This window comes from Ciconia boyciana, chromosome 3 (assembly GCF_034638445.1).
Source record: "Ciconia boyciana chromosome 3, ASM3463844v1, whole genome shotgun sequence".
NCBI classification, from domain to species: domain Eukaryota; kingdom Metazoa; phylum Chordata; class Aves; order Ciconiiformes; family Ciconiidae; genus Ciconia; species Ciconia boyciana.
The window spans coordinates 80,247,165-80,268,002 of NC_132936.1; the positions used below are offsets into that span (position 1 = coordinate 80,247,165).

The following is a 20,838-nucleotide window of genomic DNA, read 5'->3' on the forward strand; positions in this document are numbered from 1 at the left end:
CCAATGTGCTTTGGATGATGATTTGGCATCTTTGGGTGTTCAAAAACCTTTGTGATACAATAAGCAGTAAGTTAACTGTAAGCATGCATTTGAATGTTTCCAGATGTGGTGACTCCTTTCCCTGTGTTTCCTTCCTTTCAAATGTTGTGTTCTGCTTGCAGGCTTGATTTGTTTGTTGTAGCAGTGGTCTAATATGAAACTGTGTATTTGATGTTTTGTGCAGTCATGTTTATAAAATCTTACTAAACACTTTGAATGAACAAGCTGTGAAGTAAGATTTCCTCCCTTCCCTTCCCCACCCCTGCAGGTTTTAGAAGAGCTCTAGCAACACCATTCCTTTCCAATCTGAAGTGAAATTGTCCTGAGAGCCTAATAATACAGCATACTGTTTCAGCACATGCTCAAACCCTGTTGTTTACAGGTGTTACAATGTTCTCATTAAAGTAAAAATGGATTGTAAACTCAGAAATTACTTCTGAACTAATATTTCCAAGTAGGTCACATAAACATGCAATTATTAAGTTACCATTGGTTAATAGCATTCTCTTGCATCTAAACATGACAGGCTTCCAAATTCTGGCAGTAATTGCTATGACTCCAACTAATTCTGTATTTTACTGCTGTCATTGGAAAAGGGTACATGGAAAAAAGAGTTCTGTAGCCTTCTAGAGGAGAAATATATCCCCTTCAGTGTTTTTCTGTATCATTAGTATACCAATTTGAAAGCAGGGTAATGCTTGCAAGTCCTGTTAGTATAATTAATTTGTGCTGCTGGAAAAAACTGTAAACATGACTGTTAAAAATATAGATTTGGATATTCAGCACTGCTTTATTTTTTAAAAAATCATCTTTTAAAATGCATACTTCAGATAACTTAGTAAGTCTATCTAAGGTGTTTGGTTTTGTATCTGTGTGGTACATTAGTGTTAAGCAGTTGACAGCAAGGAAACAGGTGAAGTGTGTCAGCTTTCTGAATTAAAGGACAAGACAGGAGTCATGGATTTTTCAGACTTACTGTCTATCAATATTTTTTCTTATTACTACACCTATATTTTTTTGCTTAAGTCTTGGTCCCCGGAGCCGTGACTGGATAGATAAAAGTACTTTGCCAAGCAGGCTTTAAACTTCTGGATCTTTCTGTGACAGGAGGTTGTGAAGGCAGACAGTATCATCAGCTTTAAAAATGGATTAGACAAATTCATAGACATCACACCTGTAAACAGCTAGTCAAAGGATTACACAAGGCTGTACCAGCTGACATCTCTAGTAGCATGCTGAATGCTGGAGAAATACTAGAAGAAATGGCCAGGCTTATGTGCAGCTCTTCTTGCCGTGGTCAGACATAGAATACTGCGCTAGATGGATCCATGGCCTGAATCAGTCGAGGATTTATTATGTTCATAAAGGTAGCTTTAAAAAAAGAAAGCAAGCTAATTCTGAAATAGATGATGTTGAACACTATACCCAGCAAATACGTCTTTTTCCTAATTTCATTGTTTTCATGCTGTTCACATGACTTTCTGGGCATAGTTGCATCTATCGTATACCACTTAAGGTACTCAAGAAATTACTTCATAGTTTTTAGAGGGGAAAAATAAATACCCTTTAGAATGCTCCATGCTTTTTTCTGTATGTCTAATGTGAGCATTGGTGATAGCTGTTCTGTTAATTAGAAGGCTGGTGAAAGGTGATGCATGAATTGTCACCTTGACTAGTGTTTGTCTTTTTAAATTCCCTGGGCCACTAACAGATCTGACCCAGCTTTAGTTGTCATAAATAAATAGGTATAAATTTAAAGTTCTTCCAGAACTTCTTTTAAAGCATTTTAAGCAGCGCTTAGAGAAATTAATTCTGTTTGGAATCTGAGACTTCCTGGGTGCCTGACAGTCCCGTGAATATCTTAACGTTTCTGATAAGGAGCCGATGGGCTGATCCGTTATGAGGAGTAATAGCTCAGAAGAAAGGTGGTCTTTCTTGCCCTCTTCTAAGTAGGAATAGTGCTGCAAGCATATGTTGGCAATAGGGGGACAGAGTCGTGCGGCTGAGCGAACGGTTGCCACTTCACTAGAGCTGGGACAAAGCAGCGGGAAAGAAATAGTGCTTTGCACTTAGCTGCTTCACTAAGCTTGGGAGAATGCTCTTCTCCGTCACTCTGGCTGTACAGATCAGTTTCTACCTGTTACAATATAAACACATGCTGCTTTGGAGAAACCTTGGAAGTACAGTAAATCACGTGAGAAGTACTGAATTCAGATATTCAACCTGGGAATCTAAAAGCCCTCTGACTAGAAATGGGACGTGAAGATTGCTTTCCTTAGCGTCTTGAAAATCAGGGAGTTTGGTTTGAGCTAGGTACTGTTGTACAAACTCACAAACAGAAATGCCTTCAAGTGCTCTGGCGTGCCTCGCCATCCCACCGCCCCCTGGCCTGGTCTGGAAATGCTCCAAAGTAGAATCTAGTTACTAATAAAGAAATGAAATGTCACTCTGTAATAGTTGCTCTATTCCCACTTCTGCCATACATATAATTTTTGGCCTTTTTACTAGGTATTATGTTTAGAATAGCCTCTGACCTGGATACAGTTGTCTTTGCAATTATTATGGTTCAGATGTTGACAACAGTTCCTCGATAGGCACCCTGCCCAGTTTTCCCTTCTTTCTTTAGTTAAGCTCACAAGAAAATAAAACTTCCCTTTTAATTTGGTTTGAAATATTTTGTTGTTTAACTGCATTTGAATAGGAATATTTGCTATTAAGCAAAAAGGCCTTCATGCCGTAACCTGGGATCAGTAACTGCCATGTTCAGAGTTTTTCTCTAAATGCAGTTGGGACAGAGTCAAGGAGTTTTCCTGTATTTTTTCACTGTGCAGTTTTTGCCTTTTTTTTTTTTTAAGAGGAAATTACTTATCTTCTATAAAGTCTTTTGAATTACTGGCTGTCTTTCCTTTTGACAGCAATATTATCTCCTTTGCTAAAATAGTATCTTTTTAATAACCAAGACAAGAAGAGGTCTTAAGCCAAGCAGGGAGTTGGTTAACTACTTTATTCCCTGCTCTACCGTATATAGTGAGCTCGATCTCTATCTTTATGTTGTTTTCAGTTAGGAATTACAAAAGCTTTAGCCCTAAATAAGGGCAATTTACTCAGAGGTAGCGTCCTCTAGTATACATTTGCGAAATTCCTGCCTAAATTAAATTAATTAATTTGTTCTTTAGCTTTTATGCTCAAAAATGGTGGGTTTTAACACTTCAAATTAGAGGTGTTTTCACTTCAATTAGTCTGTATAGCTGCTTGAAGATGTAGAAGGCAAATGTTTTCAAAATTACCTGTTGTACAAGGTCATAAGATACCCGTAACACAAATACTACATGAACAGTGGGGGAAATAATGACCAGAAAATCAGTCCCCCCCCAAAAAAAAGTTCATTTTTAGAATTGATTGGAAAATTGATTAGAAAACCTAATCTGCTTTGAAGCACATTTCCTGTTAGTTAACTGGGGGGAGAGATACCTACATGAAGGTTGTCCTCACTAAATTAAAACTAAATTTCTCTTACTAAATCATTATTGCTTTGTGACTGAAGGGCCTTTCTCTGTAAATGAAACTGGATTGTAAAAACAAATCCAGGAATAGAGAAGTGTCAGTGTTACATGCAGCTTATAGCAAGATATACCAATCAGTACAAAAGATCTTATGGACGAGGGGGGAATAACTTTAAAACATATGCTGCAGTAAGAAATAGCAAAGCATGTAGTCCAGTTAATTTCTACTTGTGAATATTACTGTGCCAGTGAATATTCCTGTCCATTAAGGGCTTAGATACTGTTAGCTTTAGAGAATCATGCAAAGTTTGGATTGTTGCTCAGTTTTCTTATCTGTGCAGTGCTTATCGAAAGCATATATAAAATAGTATTGTCTGTTGGACATCAGTTGTTCATGTGAGCTGTTTAATCTCAGTAGTCAAAAACTTCTTTGCCTCATTCTCTGCTTTTTCCAAAACACAGTTGTTGCAGATACAGTGGGAGACTTTTATTTATCTCCCGAGACCATTTGCAGACTTGCTGAATGAGCCTGTTACTTTAAATGGATTGACCCTTTGACTAATGAGTCATGATTTTCCGGTGCTTAAATACTAATCCAAAATGAAAAACCAATTGGCTGCTGGAGCTGTGGACTGTTGGTTCCAAGTATTTTATTTCACTTTACTGTGCCTATGAGACTAATAGTTGCTGAAGCTGTCTGGAACATGAGTCACCTCAGTCTTCTGCTAGGGGTTCATATATGACTGCTAAAAATGTCTCCCTGTGTGTTTTGTGCTTTTATGTATGTAGTTCTGTGCATCTCTTTCTTTTTTTTTCTTTTTTTTTTTTCATAGGGATTTTAAGGAAACTAATGTAACAAAGCATACTCTTAACAGTTGGACATCATACTGATTTATCTGTAGTATAGCATTTTCTACTGAATGAGTTATTTTTAGATGCAAATACTTTTACATCTTTTTACGGGTTTTTTTGATCCATCTTATCCATGTGAGTGACGAAAAATTAAAGATGTGTCTCTGTTAGTTACAGGATGAAGAACGCAGACGGCAGCAACAGTTGGAAGAAATGCGCAAACGAGAAGCAGAAGACAGGGCCAGGCAGGAAGAAGAGCGCCGACAGCAAGAGGAGGAGCGGACCAGAAGAGAGGCTGAAGAAAAGGTTGTGGTCTTCTGAGTGTTGCAGGGGTTCTTACAGGCCTCTCCTCCTTAGTCTGGCCAGTAACAGCTTAGTGTTGGGTCAGCAGGGTTTAAACACGCTAGCCCTAGTGATAATGGTCATGGCCCAAGGCTTCAGTTTATCCAATATAAAACAAAAAGTAATTAAACAAATATCCCATTTGTGGTACCCACAGTTGACTGGTATTGCAGAAATATTACCGTAGGCTTACTGGCCAAAGGTTTTTAGCAGTGGCAAGGGCTTGCCTTCAGAGCCTTCTCTGAAAGTTGTGGCAGAAATCAATTACCTCCTGGTTTCCTTCAGCCCCCAATGTGACGTGACTTTACTTCCTTTATTGTAATGGCTGAGTTAGTGGTGTTGGGTTTCACTGTGTCTCAGAAATGGCACTTAAATATTTTTGCAGTAATTGTTTTATACAGATAGAGAGAAATATGAAATACAGTGGAGTGGAGTTGACTAATCTATATTGTCTTTTATGTTTGGACTGAGAGGAAAAATAATTGGTTTCTAGAAAGGAAGTAAATAATTTCAGTGGAATAATTTCAGATAAGTCAGTGGAATCAAACAGATTCTAAAAATTCAGGCTCCTAAGTTCCTTCAGAACATTATACATAAATTTAAGAAGCTTTTTTGTTCAAAACTGGGAGACAAAGCACCTCGTTTGACTCTTAGCATGTTTGTTAAGTCCCTCTTCTTCCTAGAGAAAGAACAGTTCAGACTGAAGACTTGGCTGTTAGTAACACTGACTTCAGAATGAAGAAAGAGGGCTAGCTTTTAATGTTGAGAAATTTAATCTTGGAAGATTGAGCAAATATATTTTTAAAAAACCCCCTTGGATATATTCACTTTGTTAATTTGTTTTGTTAGATTGTTTTCAAGCTTCATTAGACTGTTTTCCACAAGCAATATGGGTTAATGAGTAGAAGAAAGCTAAGCTGGGGGTGGTGATAGGTGAGAAGTGAGGAATGTATATCTGGACTGAGGAAAGTATTTAAAAATACACTGTAGGAAGTTTAAAAAAAGGGGGGGGGGAGCGCAACCAAAAAAACCAACCAAAGGTTTCTAAATTTCTGGCAATGATGCAGCCGAATGGTGTTTGGAACACACACTTGAAAGGGTTTTCACCGACAGATCTTGACTGAGACACTTGTACATCTGCCAACTCAGAACTCAGTACCATCTGACCCCTACAGTGGTTTTAGAGAGTAGTACAAGGAGATGAGTTTCATGTCTTTGCTCTAGATGAACAAGATCAGAATTATTTATAATTTTTTTAGGATAAATGACTCACGGTGTTGAGCAGATAAGCAGATAAGGTGGATTTTTTAAAACACATGGATTAAAACCAGAAAGGATGGTTGTTCAAAATGTCATGTATTCCCAGCAGAAGTTATACTATGCTTAGACAAAAGGTTTTTTGTAACATACGGTTTCCAAATACACGTTTTAATTCATTATCAAACAAACTACTGAATAGACCCTTGTATTAATTTACAATGTGGCTTAGACAAGAGCTGAACAGAATTAAATGCTATTTAGTTTAAAACAGTAAAAATCTTTTAAACTGGAAAAATACAGAGAAGATATTTCATGGCCTTTTAAATGGTTAATAGCCTCATATGAATATCATTAGCATAGGTTTTTTTAATTTGTTTTTTAGAAATGTTTTTTAAAAAACAGTTATTTGATGTCTGTTTTACAAAAGTTCTTTGTAATTTGATTTCTATGTGAAAGTAGTTTTCCTGGTATTTATACTAGAAGCTTTGTTAGGAGTCATCTATTCCAGGGCTCTGTTGATTAATTTACATTGTAATTTTGCTGCATGCTTATACAAAGTTCCTATTTTAAGATGGTAGTTAATTTTAGTTATTTCTCTCTCCCGCAGATTCTTTACAGCTTTAGTAAATCTACCCCTTATGAACTGTAGTTACATTTTGAGTAATAAATGCTGGAATCGCCCTTAGTTCACACAAGCAGCTGCCTTAGTTACCAGAGGCAGTGGTAAATCTGGAAATAACAGCAACGCTGTGTTACAGGACAACTGCCATTTTTTTCATAGTAGTAAATATTCTTTGAGTCCATATAGATGCCCTGCTTATTGCCAGAAAAGGAGGCGAAAAAAGATGTAACTCAGTGATGGAAAACTTAAATCTCTTAGGTTGAAATGTCTGTCTTTCTGACCACTGTGTTTCTGTTCCCTCTGGACTTACAGAGGCGACAGGAAGAAGAGTATTACAGTCGCTTAGAGGCTGAAAGGCGCAGGCAGCATGATGAAGCAGAACGAAGATTACTGGAACCTGACGAGCCTGGTCTGTACAGACCTCCGCTTCCACGGGAATATGAACTCCCATCCCCAACCCCTTCATCTAACGCTCCTCCTCCCCCACCTCAGCGAAACACCTCTTACCTCAAAACACAGGTCCTCTCCCCTGACACGATTTATACTGCCAAGTTTGTTGCATACAATGATGATGATGATGAGGAGGAGGATTCCAATCTAGCAGGTCAGGATAAGTACTCCAGCACAAGAAAATCTTATGGTGACTTTCCTCCTGCCACCCTTAAGCCACAGCAGCCCTCCCGCCAGCCTCGCCCAGTTTCAGATGGCCTCTTTCTTTCCAACTCATTCCAGTCATCTCCAGTCAATGCCAACAGTACTACTGCCAAAAAAAGCCAGCCCCAACCCCCACCAAACCAACCAAGTTTCATCCATGCCAGCAGCTCTAAAGGTAGACATGAAATCAATCGTCTCTACAGAACTATCCTCCTGTTTTCAGCTCTGGTGCTGTAGATTGAATCACTTCCTTTGTGATTTTTTTTTTCCCCACTTAATCACTGTTTTCACTATGGTGATTAAATTAAATCCTGATATTAATATGAATCCTCCAATTTGTAATTGTTTTGATCTCTCAAATTTCCTTCTTCCTTACCCAAACTCTTAAAAAGCAAAAATTCCATCTCTCTCACAATGAATCAGAAATTATTTTAACTGTTACTCAACCAACTCAAAGTACTGTTGGTTTTGGCTTTCATCCTGTATCTTTCAGTGATTTGTTTTGTATGACTGACCACTGGTTACTCAGGGCATCTGGAAGTGCACCTTTCTTGAACACAGGAAACCTTTTCTAATGGGTTCATGGACAGAGCTTAGCTTCTGCTTTCATTGTTGGTATCAGGGTTCTCTCTTTTAATAGTGTGTGCAAATGGCTTTAAAAATGACCTTGGTAGGTGTAGTTCTTAAATGTCCAAGCACCAAGAGACACATAGGACATGCAGTTAGTTTCATGTATTAGGCACCATTCCTGTACTTCTGATTTGTACAGTGCCGTTTTCTTGCAAAGAGAGACAAAAATCTAAATTGCCTCCTAGTGCTTTTCGCCTTAATCCTTCCCTCCCCTTCTGCACCCCTGTATTTCTTTGTCTCCTCATCCTGTTTCTTTTATAACTCCAAGTGTGCAACCATAATGGAGTTTAATTTCAAGTACAGCTCTAGCTGCTAGTAACTTCAGCACCATATTTTATCTGCAGAGTACTAGTTTAGCTATACCCATGAATTCAAAGATAATTCAGTCCAAAGTTCCATACTAAATTTTTTTTAAACCGCTCTGTGTAGATCTCGCTCTAATAAATTTGCAGTTTATTCATAAAAGATTTTGTCTTTAAATAGCAGCATCTGCTAGTGCTTCCCCTGCATTTGTTGTCTTCTGTATTCTTCTGAAGGGAATGGTGGCTGTGACATTCCCCTAGTTTGTTCTTTTTACTTGCGCTGGAAGTCAACAAACGCCTGACAACCAACTCCAGCCGATCAAATCATCCTTCTAAAATGCAAAGGGTAGCAAGTCGCCTGAGACAGCAAGGGAAAGCATTTATGCTGGCTTCTAGCTGAATGGCTAACTCGTTTACTGGATTCAAGTCTCAATGACAAATGTGGAAGCCTACAATATGGTATATCCCTGATCACCTTTATAGCCACCTAACAAATTATGAAAAGCACTTTCTTTTATCAGAGGTGTGGTCATAGGGAGCATATGACCCTCAGAATAGGTTCCATCTATCAGAAGCACTTCTAATCCAGCTGTAGTAGTGTATGAATCTAACGTAGGATATGTATGAAGCTGTACAGGTACATGATACTCTGAGCTTTCTGTCTGCATCCTTTTCAATTAAGGCTCAGGTCATTGTTTTCCAGCAAGGCATCCTTTCCTTTGCAGGGGAAATTAGCTTCTGCTACAGTTGGACTGCTTCCAGTGCCAAAAAGAAGCTCTGCGCAGCATTGTGTAGTTTTAGTATTGCTGAAGGGACAGTAGTTTAGCTCAGTTATAATTACTGTCCAACTGATACAGTTGATGCTTAGCAGTTTCACTGTTTGGGGTCAGTACAGCACCCAAGTTGCATAACAAGTGTCTACACTGATACTCATTTAAAGGGAAAAAAAAAACCAACGTCCCTGTTTGTTTACCCTGATTTTGCGAGATCTCGTGATGTAGTAGTCCCTATGGATCCTGCAAGCCTGTCTGTCGCTCCTGTCTGGCTCTGTCATAGGTTCCAAATCTTAAAGGAAGGTGAAGGGAAGGTTTTAGCTTTTCAGTGTGTTGTCATTAGACTGGAGTATAAGTAGACATACTGTACGCTACCTGCTATTTGCTACCATTACAATGCAAATAATTCCATTATGCCTACCTACCATGTGAGCCCACTGATAAACCCACAACCAGTGATCCCAAATCACGGTTTTGTATCAGAAGGACTCTGGCTTTTGAGCACCTTATATCACACAGAAATAAAGAGTTAAAATAAGATTAAAGAAAGACAGGAAATATGCAGAAAATATTCTCTTTAAGCACTATGACTATCTATGTTGTCAGCTTGCTTTTAGGAATATTCTGAAACTGCAGGCTTCTGACATGAAACTCTTGTACTCTATGTCTGTACTGAATTTTTGTTCTTTCAAAGGACTTTCTTTTTCTAGAAATTCTTATTTGAAACTGACTATAATAGAGTGTAAAATGTGCCTTCCATCACAACACATAGGCTTCTAAAGGCCCTTGCTTCCCTTCCTTATTTGGCACTTTGAAGGCTGTACCCGTAATGAATTAAGTACCTCTAGAGCCATCAGTCGCTAGTTGTCACCACCACTCTTCCTGCCTCCCATCATCCACAACCCAGAATGTCATTTCGTATGTAAATGCATTTCCCAATCCTGTTTTCTGTTAATTTTAATGGAAAAATGTATCTCAAGAAAGTGAAATGTTCAGTGATATTTTTTGTGTGTACGCATTTGTTTTTCCCGGAAAACAATCAGAAGGACAACCTACAAAGATTTGGTTAGGGTTTTGGTAACCATTAAGGAATATTTCAGTATGATGCTTCGCCTTTAATAACCTAATTCATAAACCATACAACTAATTCTGAATACTCTTATTTCGTAATTTTTAAAATAGCCATGAGAACAGGTTAACTTCACCTGATTGCTCAAGCTTCTATGAAGACTGCCTGCGTAACGTACAAAGCCGTTTGCACAAAATGCAGAATTCACTGTGCAGTTTACCATCTCCCATCTCACTGACTCTGTTACATTACTGTCCTTTACAGCTCTTTTCTGTTCTGAATGTTAACTCTAGTAAACCACGCTTCTGCAAATTTTGCTCTCGTACCTTCTTCCACTGGGTCTCTTAAGACCATTGGGTCTGTCAACTAACAAAGAAAAAAGCCAACACCCAAATCAAAACTACTGTCCTAAATCAGGTGGAAGTGTGAACCACAGCATGTGGATCCAGACTTTTCGAAGTAGGGAAGGTAGTACTTGTAGACACGTAAGACTCTGAAAGGAAAAAAAATCTTCATATGGCTGGCATACCTGGTTTGATTTGGTCTGCTACGAATTTTTGGTGGAAAAAATGTAGCCTACAACACGCGAGCTAAATTGGCTTGTGTGTTCCAGCCTCATATGTCTCTCTTATTGAATATTTATGTGAAGTTACATATACCAGTGGAAGAAGCAAACATTTCCTTCTGTACCGAAGAAGGTTCACAAGACATAACACGTACAATATTGAGACCAGAACTGTCTGAAGACAAATCTGAGTATTGTGCTGACACTTATTTTTACTCTTTTCCTGACAGCTATTAAGTGAATATGGTCTTAAATACAGATTAAATTATTAAACTTCTTGATTGGAAAGAAAAGGTTTTGTCTTGTGGCCTTTAGAAAGAATTAATATAATGTGTAAAACCTGAGTGTTACATCAACTTAAACTAAAGGTGCAGTGCTGCAAGATACTTGCTTGAAATGTAAATTTAAGGTGGGGGAGGGGGTGTTCTCTGAGTGATACAGTTTACTTAATTAGACTAAACAGACACAAAAATTCTGACTGCTGAATTGCAAAGGCAATATATACTAATCTTAGCTTACTTTTAGCCTTATAAAGAGAGCAGCTGCAGCTAACCTATTTCCTGTGGAGCTTGTTACAGGATAATGAAGTGTGTTGCTCTTTCCATCAGTCTCCTTGAACAACTTCTAATGTCTGTCTTACAGTAAGCCATAATAAGATAAAGACCATGATTTGATGCGTGCTGGAGAATCGAAACAAAATGTGTTCTGACTCAAAATTAGGAATAAAAAAAGTACAGCTGTTCTGAGGAGGGGGTGAAATTTAGTAGTACTGGTTTTAAATATTCTACAGGTCAGATGACCCTCTAAATTTGTTTCTGATTCTAGTTTGAGATCATTTCTTGAAAGAAGCACTGCACCTTTTTGAAGAAATACAATATAAAACTTTTGTGTTGTAACTGCAATCCTTCAACTTACTTTTTCTTTTGCATAAGGAATAAATTCATACACTGGATCTACAGGAGCAGCTGTTGGGGCCCATGAAGTTTATCGGGATCCAAGAGACAAAAGATCTAAAAGGTGACATGCAGGAGTCCATTAACTTTTATACACCTGACTTGGCTAACTTCTGCAGTATTTTCTGTTGTTGTTGTATCTCTGTGAGCTATTCAAGAGTTCTGCAGTTGGCTCTGGAGTATCTTGGGTTATTATAAAATACAAATAAGTTCTCCACAAGTCTTTAGGTGACTGAAGTACTACTTTACAGCAGCAAATTTCAGTGCTACAACTGAGTAATTCAGTAAATGCGTTGTAAATGAACAACTGCAACTGTTTCAGGTGTATTTATAAATCTGAATGGTACCTCTCAAGTGGGATTCTTAGCAAATTTGTAATAAGCATAAATAATATGGGCTGTATCTTATACGTGAGTGGCAAGTTTTACTGCGCAGCGTACTGAAGATGTGACTGGGCTCGGCTAGGATTCTGTAGAAGCTGTTAGGCCAACTCCTGCATTTTAAAATGTAGTTAATGTTTCAGTGGAGTGTGCAGAGCAGAGACCTGTTGGAGCTAAAAGTGAAACCTCTTTTGATCAAGAAATTGAAATATATATTAAAGCTTTATTATATGAGAGTTAATCACATATGTAAAGTATTGTTGCAGCTACAACTAAGAATGACTTGAGATCTTCACTGCAGTCGTCAGAAACACATAATACAAAAATCGGTTTGCTACAAGGATAAGTGCAAGAGCTTAGGCAACAATTGCACTTGGAAGCTTTGCCAGTATAGAATGGATTACAGAGGTGTTGAAGCCGCTGCAGCATACCTCAGTGCTAGTAGCTTTGTTTACCAAGACATAAAAGCTTTGTATTCCAGTGCTTTTTCCTAGACGTGTGCCACCACAGAAAGGCTTGCTGATTTAGCCGTAACAGCAATGCTATGCTAATATAAATGGAGCTTTGATATAGTGAAGATAGAACTTCACTTTGAAACTTGGCAAGCAGTTTCTTTCATGTTCATGTGCCAGAGATGGCTCATGAGCCATTAATTTGTATAAGTGATAGCACAATGTCAGAATTAAAGGTATGTGTGGGGATCAAAACCTTGCAGAACACTAAATGGAGAACCTTTTGCTGTAGTCAAAAAAGCTGCCAGTCAGTTCATGTCACTAAGAATTACTAAATTTAAGGATATTGTAGATAAGAATTATAACAAAGACTTTTTTTTCTCTTTCCAGTCAAGATACAGATTTACCTGGCGCACCAGAAAACTTGACGTTCAGGGAACGCCAACGGCTTTTTTCACAGGGTCAGGATGTATCCAATAAAGTAAAAGCTTCTAGGAAATTAATGGAACTGGAAAATGAGTTGAACACAAAATAAGATTAAAGCACCTTATCAGATGTAACTGAAGATCTCTAAATTGAGGGATTGAGATGGGGGGCACACTACTAATGAACAGAAAATGAATGTTTTCTGAAAGGAGTGACTTTGATTCCTCTATATCTAAGACTGTTAATTAAGATTTAGAGATGTTGCAATAGCAAGAAAACTGATTACTTTGCCAGGAGCTTGTGGTTTATACAATGAAAGCACTGTAAAATTTTAAAGATATGAATCACGTGAAGGTAATTTTTTTTTTTCTTTCTGTTTTGGGGGTTAAGTTCTTGTGCACCAGACCAAGTAGCACTTGTCAAAGATAAGTTCTGTTTCCTGGTGTTTTACAGACACACTTTTGTTTTAGCTGCTGAGCAGAGAGAGTGAGAATAGCTTGAACTGCCTAAACTAAACTGTGCACTAGAAATTAGTATTTTAGGTTGTTTGGTAAGAAGCCAATACCTGGGCCACCCTAAATAAGACTTTATATGCAAGTTTGACATACGGTATGGTGTTCATACAATGATCAGCATATCAGTACAGATCTTACCATTACTTAGTACTGGAATAACACACATTCTGTAGGTAGAACCTTGGAATAAAAACATTTCTAGTCCTATGTATTTGTTGGGTCTAAAATGGTTGCGTAAGAATTTATCTGTAGTTATGGAAAAGTCTGTATCTTGATGCATCCCCACTACATGTGCTTCAGACTTTCAAAAATGTGTAAAGATAAAACCTTTGGATAATTGTTTTATTAAAAATTACATAAGCAATAGATAGTAGGCTACACTAGTGGCCCTTCATCAGTTAGGACCAAAATGTTAGTAATGCGTTGAAGGTGAGGAGTAATGATTCCAGTTCCAAGGTGAGCAGAACAGATATGTATGTTTTCTGAGGAAGGTAGATTAGAAGTTACTAGGCAATTAGGCAAGGAACAGTATTGACAAGTCTGCTATTACCAGTTCAGCAATATCTTTTTTTTTTTTTTTTTTTCTATGGAGAAGTGAACTGGCATATTAGTGTGAAGCATCAAATACAATAGTGCTGGCTGGGATTGGGAATGTTAGTAAGGTCGTTAACAGACTTGGTGTGCTGGCAAGGAACCATCTCTGCTCACCCTGAGGAAGCAGCGCTAGCGAGCTCTTTCTTTAGTCTAGCTGGCTTTACTGACATCCTGTTAACTGTTGTACTGAAAATCTTTCTGGCAGTTCAAGCTATTATTTCACACTGTAATAGCCTTATTTAATTTTAAATTGTTAATCTTTTTCCTCCCACTATTTCTTCAGCTATGCGTATGTGGCTGATGATGGTGGGAATAAGGACCTCATCAGAGTTTTTCCTCATTGTGTGATGTTAAGACAATATATATTGTGATTCCAAACAAATTTTCTATTTGACAAAGCCCTTTACTGGCTTTAGATGATTTTTTTTCCCTGTATCATATTGTTCTCTTATAAATATATATTTAGGGAATTGTGCACACTTCCAAATACAAAGGGGTAGACTTTCACTGCCTTAGGAAAGAAATCACTTTTAATAAGAGTTGTATGATAAATAAATGCAAGTTAATGAAAATTGGAGTGTAAATATTTTTTACGTATTTCAGGTTTCTTATTTGAAAGTGTGCTTTTACCGTTTCACCTGTTAAATATGAAGTAGAAGATTAAACTGGTTCAAAGTGTTAATGAAGGATCTGCATGCTTGCTATGTCTGTTAATCAGGAAAAGCAAGCCTCTCCCAATTTATCTTGAGAACACTAGCAGCCTTACAGTGACAAATTTTTCTTAAGGAAAAAAACTTACGCTGTGGCTGAATTACTGTTGCTGCTAGAATCTGAAAAAAGGCTTAGCAAAAAAATACCTATAACCTTCAGTCGAGTGGATTTGGCCGCTATTGGGCATTCGGGTCAAGTGTGAATATGTGTAAAAGTGCTTTTCATATTTGTCTGTGCATTATTATGAAAAACATCAAAACTGCTGTAGTTTCCCATTTCTACTGTATTTCACTTGCAACCTATTTTTAATAAAGTTTGTATTGTATTTAACTTTGCATTAAATGTTTTTTGTATTGTTTGTTGTTTGATTCTGCATTCATAACAGCATTATCATAAACCAAAGGGGCTCTTCTTAATACGTTTTGCCTTACCTGTCCTTTTAAAATATATTTACAAGCGAAGTCAGTGTATCTCATAATGAATAGGTGAAATTAATTTTATGTGGAGAATCAACAAAGGAGGCTGATTCTCATTGCTGAGAGGAGAATTTCTTGGCCTAACGTTGTTCAATATCTGTAGCAGTAACTTGAAAGAAGAAGTGATTTTTACAGCTTAACCAGCAACTTACGAAATAGTACATATTGGTGGGGTCAGTTACACAGGCTAGTCGTACTGTATCTGTGTCCTCCCCAAGTGCAAAGTTGTACTTCTAACAGCGAAGAGGAACCTGGAATGCAGCTTCTTTTGGAAAAGTAAATAGTATTGCAACCAGAGTCTCCATTGTGATTGCTGTGGTTAAAAAGTCATTTGATGTCTTTATTTTGAACACAAAAACAGGATAACTTTTTGTCAAAGCTCTGAAAAAAATCAGTTCAGCTGACCTGGAAGTTTGGGGGGGTGGACTCAAATTCAGTGTGTAGTTTTGAATGAAGGTTGAGTTAAAGGACCTAGGCATGGTGGTGCTCCTCTTTTATCGTTGGATTGATAAGGTTAGATGACTTGCCTCTTGATGGGAGACAGCAGTTTAAGTTCCGCCTGGGGAGGGAACCAGGCCCCAGTGAAGTGCTGTAGATGCCTTCTGCTGTAGCTGAACATCCACTGGAGCCGGGATTGAGAGCCACCTACATCTCTTCGCAGGTGAGTACCTTAATCTCATGAGCTGTGGGGTCTGCGCTCTGGAATTTTGAAAATCACTAATGAGGAGAGTCTGGATTTTAGTATGAGAGATGTGTGTATGAAGGCAGAGAAGAAGCTAAAGGAACCACAGAAAGCCAGAAGTGCTGTGTAGTATGTTGCAAGGAAATACTGCCAGGACCTCAAGGCATGGCTGAGTGCAACCTTTTATCCACATTTGGAGTCTGTAGCTTTTGACTGTGAGAATAGACTAAAGAAAAAGAACTTTTAATTTTGAATATAGAATGTGTAGTCTAGAAGAAAAAGGAAGCAATCCGCTGTCCTTCTGTATGGTAGTCCCTCAGTCTAAACAAGAGCAAAGAACTAGTAAAAGCAAAAAGTGAGTTATTTGATGAGACTATAGTTGTCGCAACTGTGAACTGTGTCATAGAAATGTTTATTTCCAGACTAAAGTAGTCCAGGGGTTGTGGGGGAGAAACTGTGTGTTATGCAACAGTGGTAATGCATTTCCAGTGGGAAAACAAGTTTTCAGCTATGCCTTGCCCAGTTCAGGTCAGGTTTGCTAAGTGAGCATACTAGTGCTCACTGCTTGGCTTCAGGGACATGAGTTGTCATCCCTAGTGGCATAGCTCTTGATACTTTAATTGATGATGACCCTTATGGTGATAACTGTGTGAAATTACATTTGCGTATGCAGCCAGGTCTGCTGCTCCCAGCAAAGACTCTTTAATTATTTTAAACCTCTCTCAAATTCTCCCTTCTGCACCTGTCATCCACGTACACTGCTTTTCAACTGCTTTTGCATACTCTTTGTACTACAGTCTTGCTGGTAATTGAGGAAAAGGCAGGGAAATTGAGAAATTGACAATGTCCATAGTATATGTCCTGTTACTGAAATAATAAACTATATATGTGATCATACAGCTTGCTGTTTGTAGGTCAAGCAATGAGTACACAAGCAGCAGAATAAACAAGACTGTTCTTTACCTCCTAATTCAATTAAAGGAGAAATCATAACAAAAATAGCGATGGTAAAAAAAAAAAGTTTCACCAAGAACAGTCTTAAAACACACAGAGTAACTCATATATTTGATAATAGGAATGGGAAAACGTGGCTCTTCCTCCTGTTTTGTCAAATGATATTGCTGTCTCAAATGGTCAGTTAGTGGCTATGTGGCACAGAAGGCAAAGCCTCACAGGTTACAAATTCTGAGTCAGCTGACTTCTTTCCCAGCTGTAATGGCGATAAACTCCTTAAGGAGATCAAAGTGCAATACACCTGCTTGGAGAACCTCCATTTATTCTTAGTAACAGATGTTAACTGACCTACAGTTACCGAAGCAAATGTCTTGCTAAAACGTGGAATGATATATTTACAGCTTCACTGAATAATGTTTAGGAGGTTTAAACGATAGGCTGTGTGCAGCACAGCAGTCTCAAGTTACTGTGTGCTGAGTGTGGCAAATGTACTCTCATACAGACAGCAGAAAATCCAAAGGCATACCACAGTGAATCTCCATGTTTGGCACAAGAGGGATAGCAACCTTCTCTCTTGGTATTTCTCCCAAGTGCTTTTCTTACCCATTTTGTTTCTAGTAACTGCATTTTGGAGTGCCGTAATGGACGACTCGTATCGGAATGCTGAAGCTGGGACCTCGCTAGTCTTGTTGGTTCCACTACTGGGGTTAATGTGAAATGCATCAGATGTATTCAAGACAATGCTTACTTAGTAGTATCTTAAGACTTATAATCCACCACGGTATTTCACTGATGCTAAAATTAATAGAGTAAAATAGAGTGGATTTAAGCAATTTCATTAAATTTCTGACCCTCCAGTTCCCCAGAAGGATCTGTAATAAGGCAGGGCTCTGCATTTGCAGGGGGAAGACAGGATCAAGTTTGTAGAAGTTTGGGGAAAAAAATGAGATTCTTCAGTGCAGAGAAGCAGTGTAAAAAGGCGTGCTGGAATACAGCCTTGCAGCATTTCCAGAAGATAGCTGGATTTTATTTCATCTTGCCTAGATCGCACTGACAGACTGTTTTGCTCCCTGCCCATCAAACAACTTCTCCTGAGCTCTGGAAATAGAAGGAAGTTCCCAAAAGAGAATTGCTGCTGTTACGGTGAGTCACAGATCATGTTGTGATTTTTTTTTTTTTTTTTTCTTCATACAGATGGGACTGAGCTTTCAGTACTATCCAACTTTCAGGTGTGCATAGAGAAATGACTAAGAGTAGTCCAGGGATGCTCAGTTTTAGGTTACCAGTTCAAAGTCAGAGTGGTAGTAAATTGTCTTCTCTGTTACGGCCTACAGAAACCAGATTCTTAATCTCATTCATAGTGGGTAAAACCCACAGTAGGGGAGAGATCAACTGTTACACTTCAGAGATGGTCCTTCTGAGATGAAGTTATGTTGGAAAATAACATTGTTCTGACTTGATTGCTGCTGCAGGATAAGCATTACATGTAAAAATCACAGCTCAGTGTCAAGAATTGAGTCACACACCCCCAAGCTACTAAAATATTCTCCCCAAAATAGCTGATGTTGATAAAATCCTGTCTGCCTTACTTAGTGCCAACATCTCTTGACATCCTCAGTATTGCAGTACTTTGGAACTCTCTTTTTTTATCCTAAATCCATTTGTCAGTTTTCATTTTTCCACCAATGTGGAACTAGTTAGAAGGACGAACTGCTGAGGGGCTTCCAGTCAGTTTGTTTTTTTTAAAACTGAGGCTAGAGTTTATGGGAGGAAGTTGCAGTATCATGGAAGACAGTTGATAGAGCTGCACAGAGATGTTTGGTTTGATCTGTGAAAGATGGGCCGTATCTGGATTTGTAAAGGACTGCTATCCCTCTTGTGCCAAACATGGAGAGATTCACTGCTGTATGCCTTTGGATTTTCTACTGCCCGTATGACAGCACATTCACCACGTTCAGTAGACAGTAACTTGAGACTGCTGTTTTGCAGAACTGGATTCCTCTGTAATTATGATGTTGGCTTCAGTTTCTCAAAAAAAAAAAACCAAACAAACCCAACCTTGTAGTGCAAAAATAGTGTTATTTCCCACTTCCAACAAGCTGACGTGTTTGTATCTGGCATACTTTCACATTTAGTAGCCAAATAGTATTCAGACTGCTTTCAAGATAATGTTAATCTTTCAGTGCAATACAGTAGAGCATTAAGTAGTATTAGTAACGTATGTCACGTATTGGCCTTGGAAACTTTAGTGTAAGACCTCCAGCCATAGCCTGAATGAGTAGCTCCTGTCTTGGGCAGCCTCTTAGGACTCCCACACCAGCTGGACCTGCAGGCTTGCAGGATGGACCTGTCCATCTCCTAAGACTAGCCCTGGGCACTGGCTTTGTTCAGAGTTACTGAATAGTTGAGGTTGGAAGGGACCTCTGCATATCATCTAGAAAGCAAGGTCAGCTACAGCCATTTGCCCAGGGCTGTGTATAGTGGGGTTTTGAGTATCTCCAAGGGTGGAGACTCCACAGCCACTCTGGGCAACCTGTGCCAGTGTTTGACTACCCTCACACTAAAAAGAAAAAAAAAAAGTTGGTTTTTTTAGGTTTAGAGTGGGTTTCATGTGTCTCAGTTTGTGCCTATTGCTTCTTGTCCTGTCACTGGGCACCATGGAGGAGTCGTCTTTATAGTCTCCCATCAGGTATTTATACATACTGATCAGATCCCCCTCAGCCGCCTTTCCTCCATGCTGAACAACCCTCAGCATACCCCGTGTAACAGATGTTCCTATCCCTTAATCTTCTTTGTGGCCTTTCCAGCCTTAGACCAACTGCTCAGGGGAGAAATCCTGTAGCCAATATAGGAGCTCTAGGCTCTGTCCTCCTCCTCGCCCTTTGTTGTGGCCGCTGACCCTGAACGCGGGGCATGCGCCCCCGGCCTCAGGAACTGGTGCTCTGAGGCGAACTATTTCATTAGCCTTACAGCAGCCTTGGGAGCCGGCACTCTGCACCCTAATCCTCGGCCTCGGCCCCTTGAGGCCACTTATCCCAAGTGACGCTGTAGATGGAGGGATACCACTGCCGGCCTCCAGCCCTTAGTTACAACACGCTCATTAACCGCTCTGTTCAATGCGGTACGGGCCGGCGGGCAGCGCTGCCGAGGCCCCTCCCTGACCGGCCGCCCGGGCGCCGCTAACAGCCGGGCCCTCGGCCCGCCCCACCCCCCTCAACTGCGAGAGGATTGGTGGGCGTCCCTGCCACTCACGGGCAGGTTGCCGCCGGCTTCGCGGCGGGGGCGGGGCTGGCAGGCGCGGCCGTAGCCCCGCTAACGGTCGGAGCCGGCGCGCGGGCCGCGCATGAGGCGCTCGCCCAGCCAATCGCAGCGCTCGCTGGTGGGAGGGGAAGAAGGCGGGTCCCGTCACCATGGCAGCCGGGCAGGCGCCCCAGCCGCACTTCTCATTGGCCAATTTAAATCCCCGAGGGGGTGGGGGGCCCGAGCGAGGCCCTGCTCTGTCTCGGCGCGGGAGCGGGGAGGACGATGCGGCCGCGGAGCGGGCTCGACCTGGGCTCCGTGTGGGCGCAGCGCCTCCGGCAGCTGGAGCAGCGCTTGCGAGTGAGCCCCGCGCCGCGGCGGCGGGAGGGGAGGCGAGGGGCGGGCGGTGGGGACAGAGCCGGGCCGCCCCGGCCTGCGTGGCGGCGGTGGGGCGGGAGGAGGGGAGGGGCGGGGCGGGGCCTGTCGGGCGGGGCACGTGGCGACGGGCAGCGCCTCGGCCCGCTGAGGGCGGTGGTGGGGTTCGCCCGGCCCTCCCCTTTCCTGCCCCTTTCTGTTAAAAGTAAGTGTGTTTCTGGGCTTAAAATTTAGGCGAGGATCCTAAATACAACAGTCTCTGGGGACTTGGCAGGCATCCTGATGTGAGGGAGAGGCTGCTCCACCTGGGCTGGGTTAGAAATGAGGTTTCAGGGTTGTGATCAGCCTTCCCCGCCGGCGGCTGGGCGGGGTGGCCGGGCGGGGTGGCCGTCTGGCCCCTTCGGAAGGCAGCGCCTGCGGGGAGCAGTCGTCTTGCGGCGACACCGTTGAAGATCCCTAACAGTGCAGC

The 20,838-nt window shown here is 40.4% G+C and overlaps 2 protein-coding genes across 16 annotated transcripts in view; both read left to right on the forward strand.

Annotated features, from left to right (window-relative positions):
* AFDN (afadin, adherens junction formation factor) overlaps nucleotides 1–14,966 on the forward strand; it is a 134,699-nt gene extending 119,733 nt beyond the window's left edge. For 4 of the 14 annotated variants that reach the window (XM_072856254.1, XM_072856252.1, XM_072856256.1 and 1 more), the window contains 4 exons: nucleotides 4,566–4,700; nucleotides 6,931–7,447; nucleotides 11,544–11,628; nucleotides 12,787–14,966. In XM_072856254.1, the coding sequence (XP_072712355.1) occupies nucleotides 4,566–4,700; nucleotides 6,931–7,447; nucleotides 11,544–11,628; nucleotides 12,787–12,931 (882 nt within the window). In that variant the 3' untranslated portion in view covers nucleotides 12,932–14,966. The remainder of the gene's footprint in view (nucleotides 1–4,565; nucleotides 4,701–6,930; nucleotides 7,448–11,543; nucleotides 11,629–12,786) is intronic. The other 10 variants (XM_072856259.1, XM_072856261.1, XM_072856260.1 and 7 more) reach the window with 4 other exon arrangements.
* Nucleotides 14,967–20,245: 5,279 nt separating this feature from the next.
* The window catches only part of KIF25 (kinesin family member 25), a 43,065-nt gene continuing 42,472 nt past the window's right edge, over nucleotides 20,246–20,838 (forward strand). The window contains exon 1 of one of the 2 annotated variants that reach the window (XM_072856268.1): nucleotides 20,246–20,354. In XM_072856268.1, the coding sequence (XP_072712369.1) occupies nucleotides 20,280–20,354 (75 nt within the window). In that variant the 5' untranslated portion in view covers nucleotides 20,246–20,279. Of the gene's footprint in view, nucleotides 20,355–20,534; nucleotides 20,575–20,838 lie in introns of those variants that run through there. The other variant, XM_072856269.1, reaches the window with a different exon arrangement.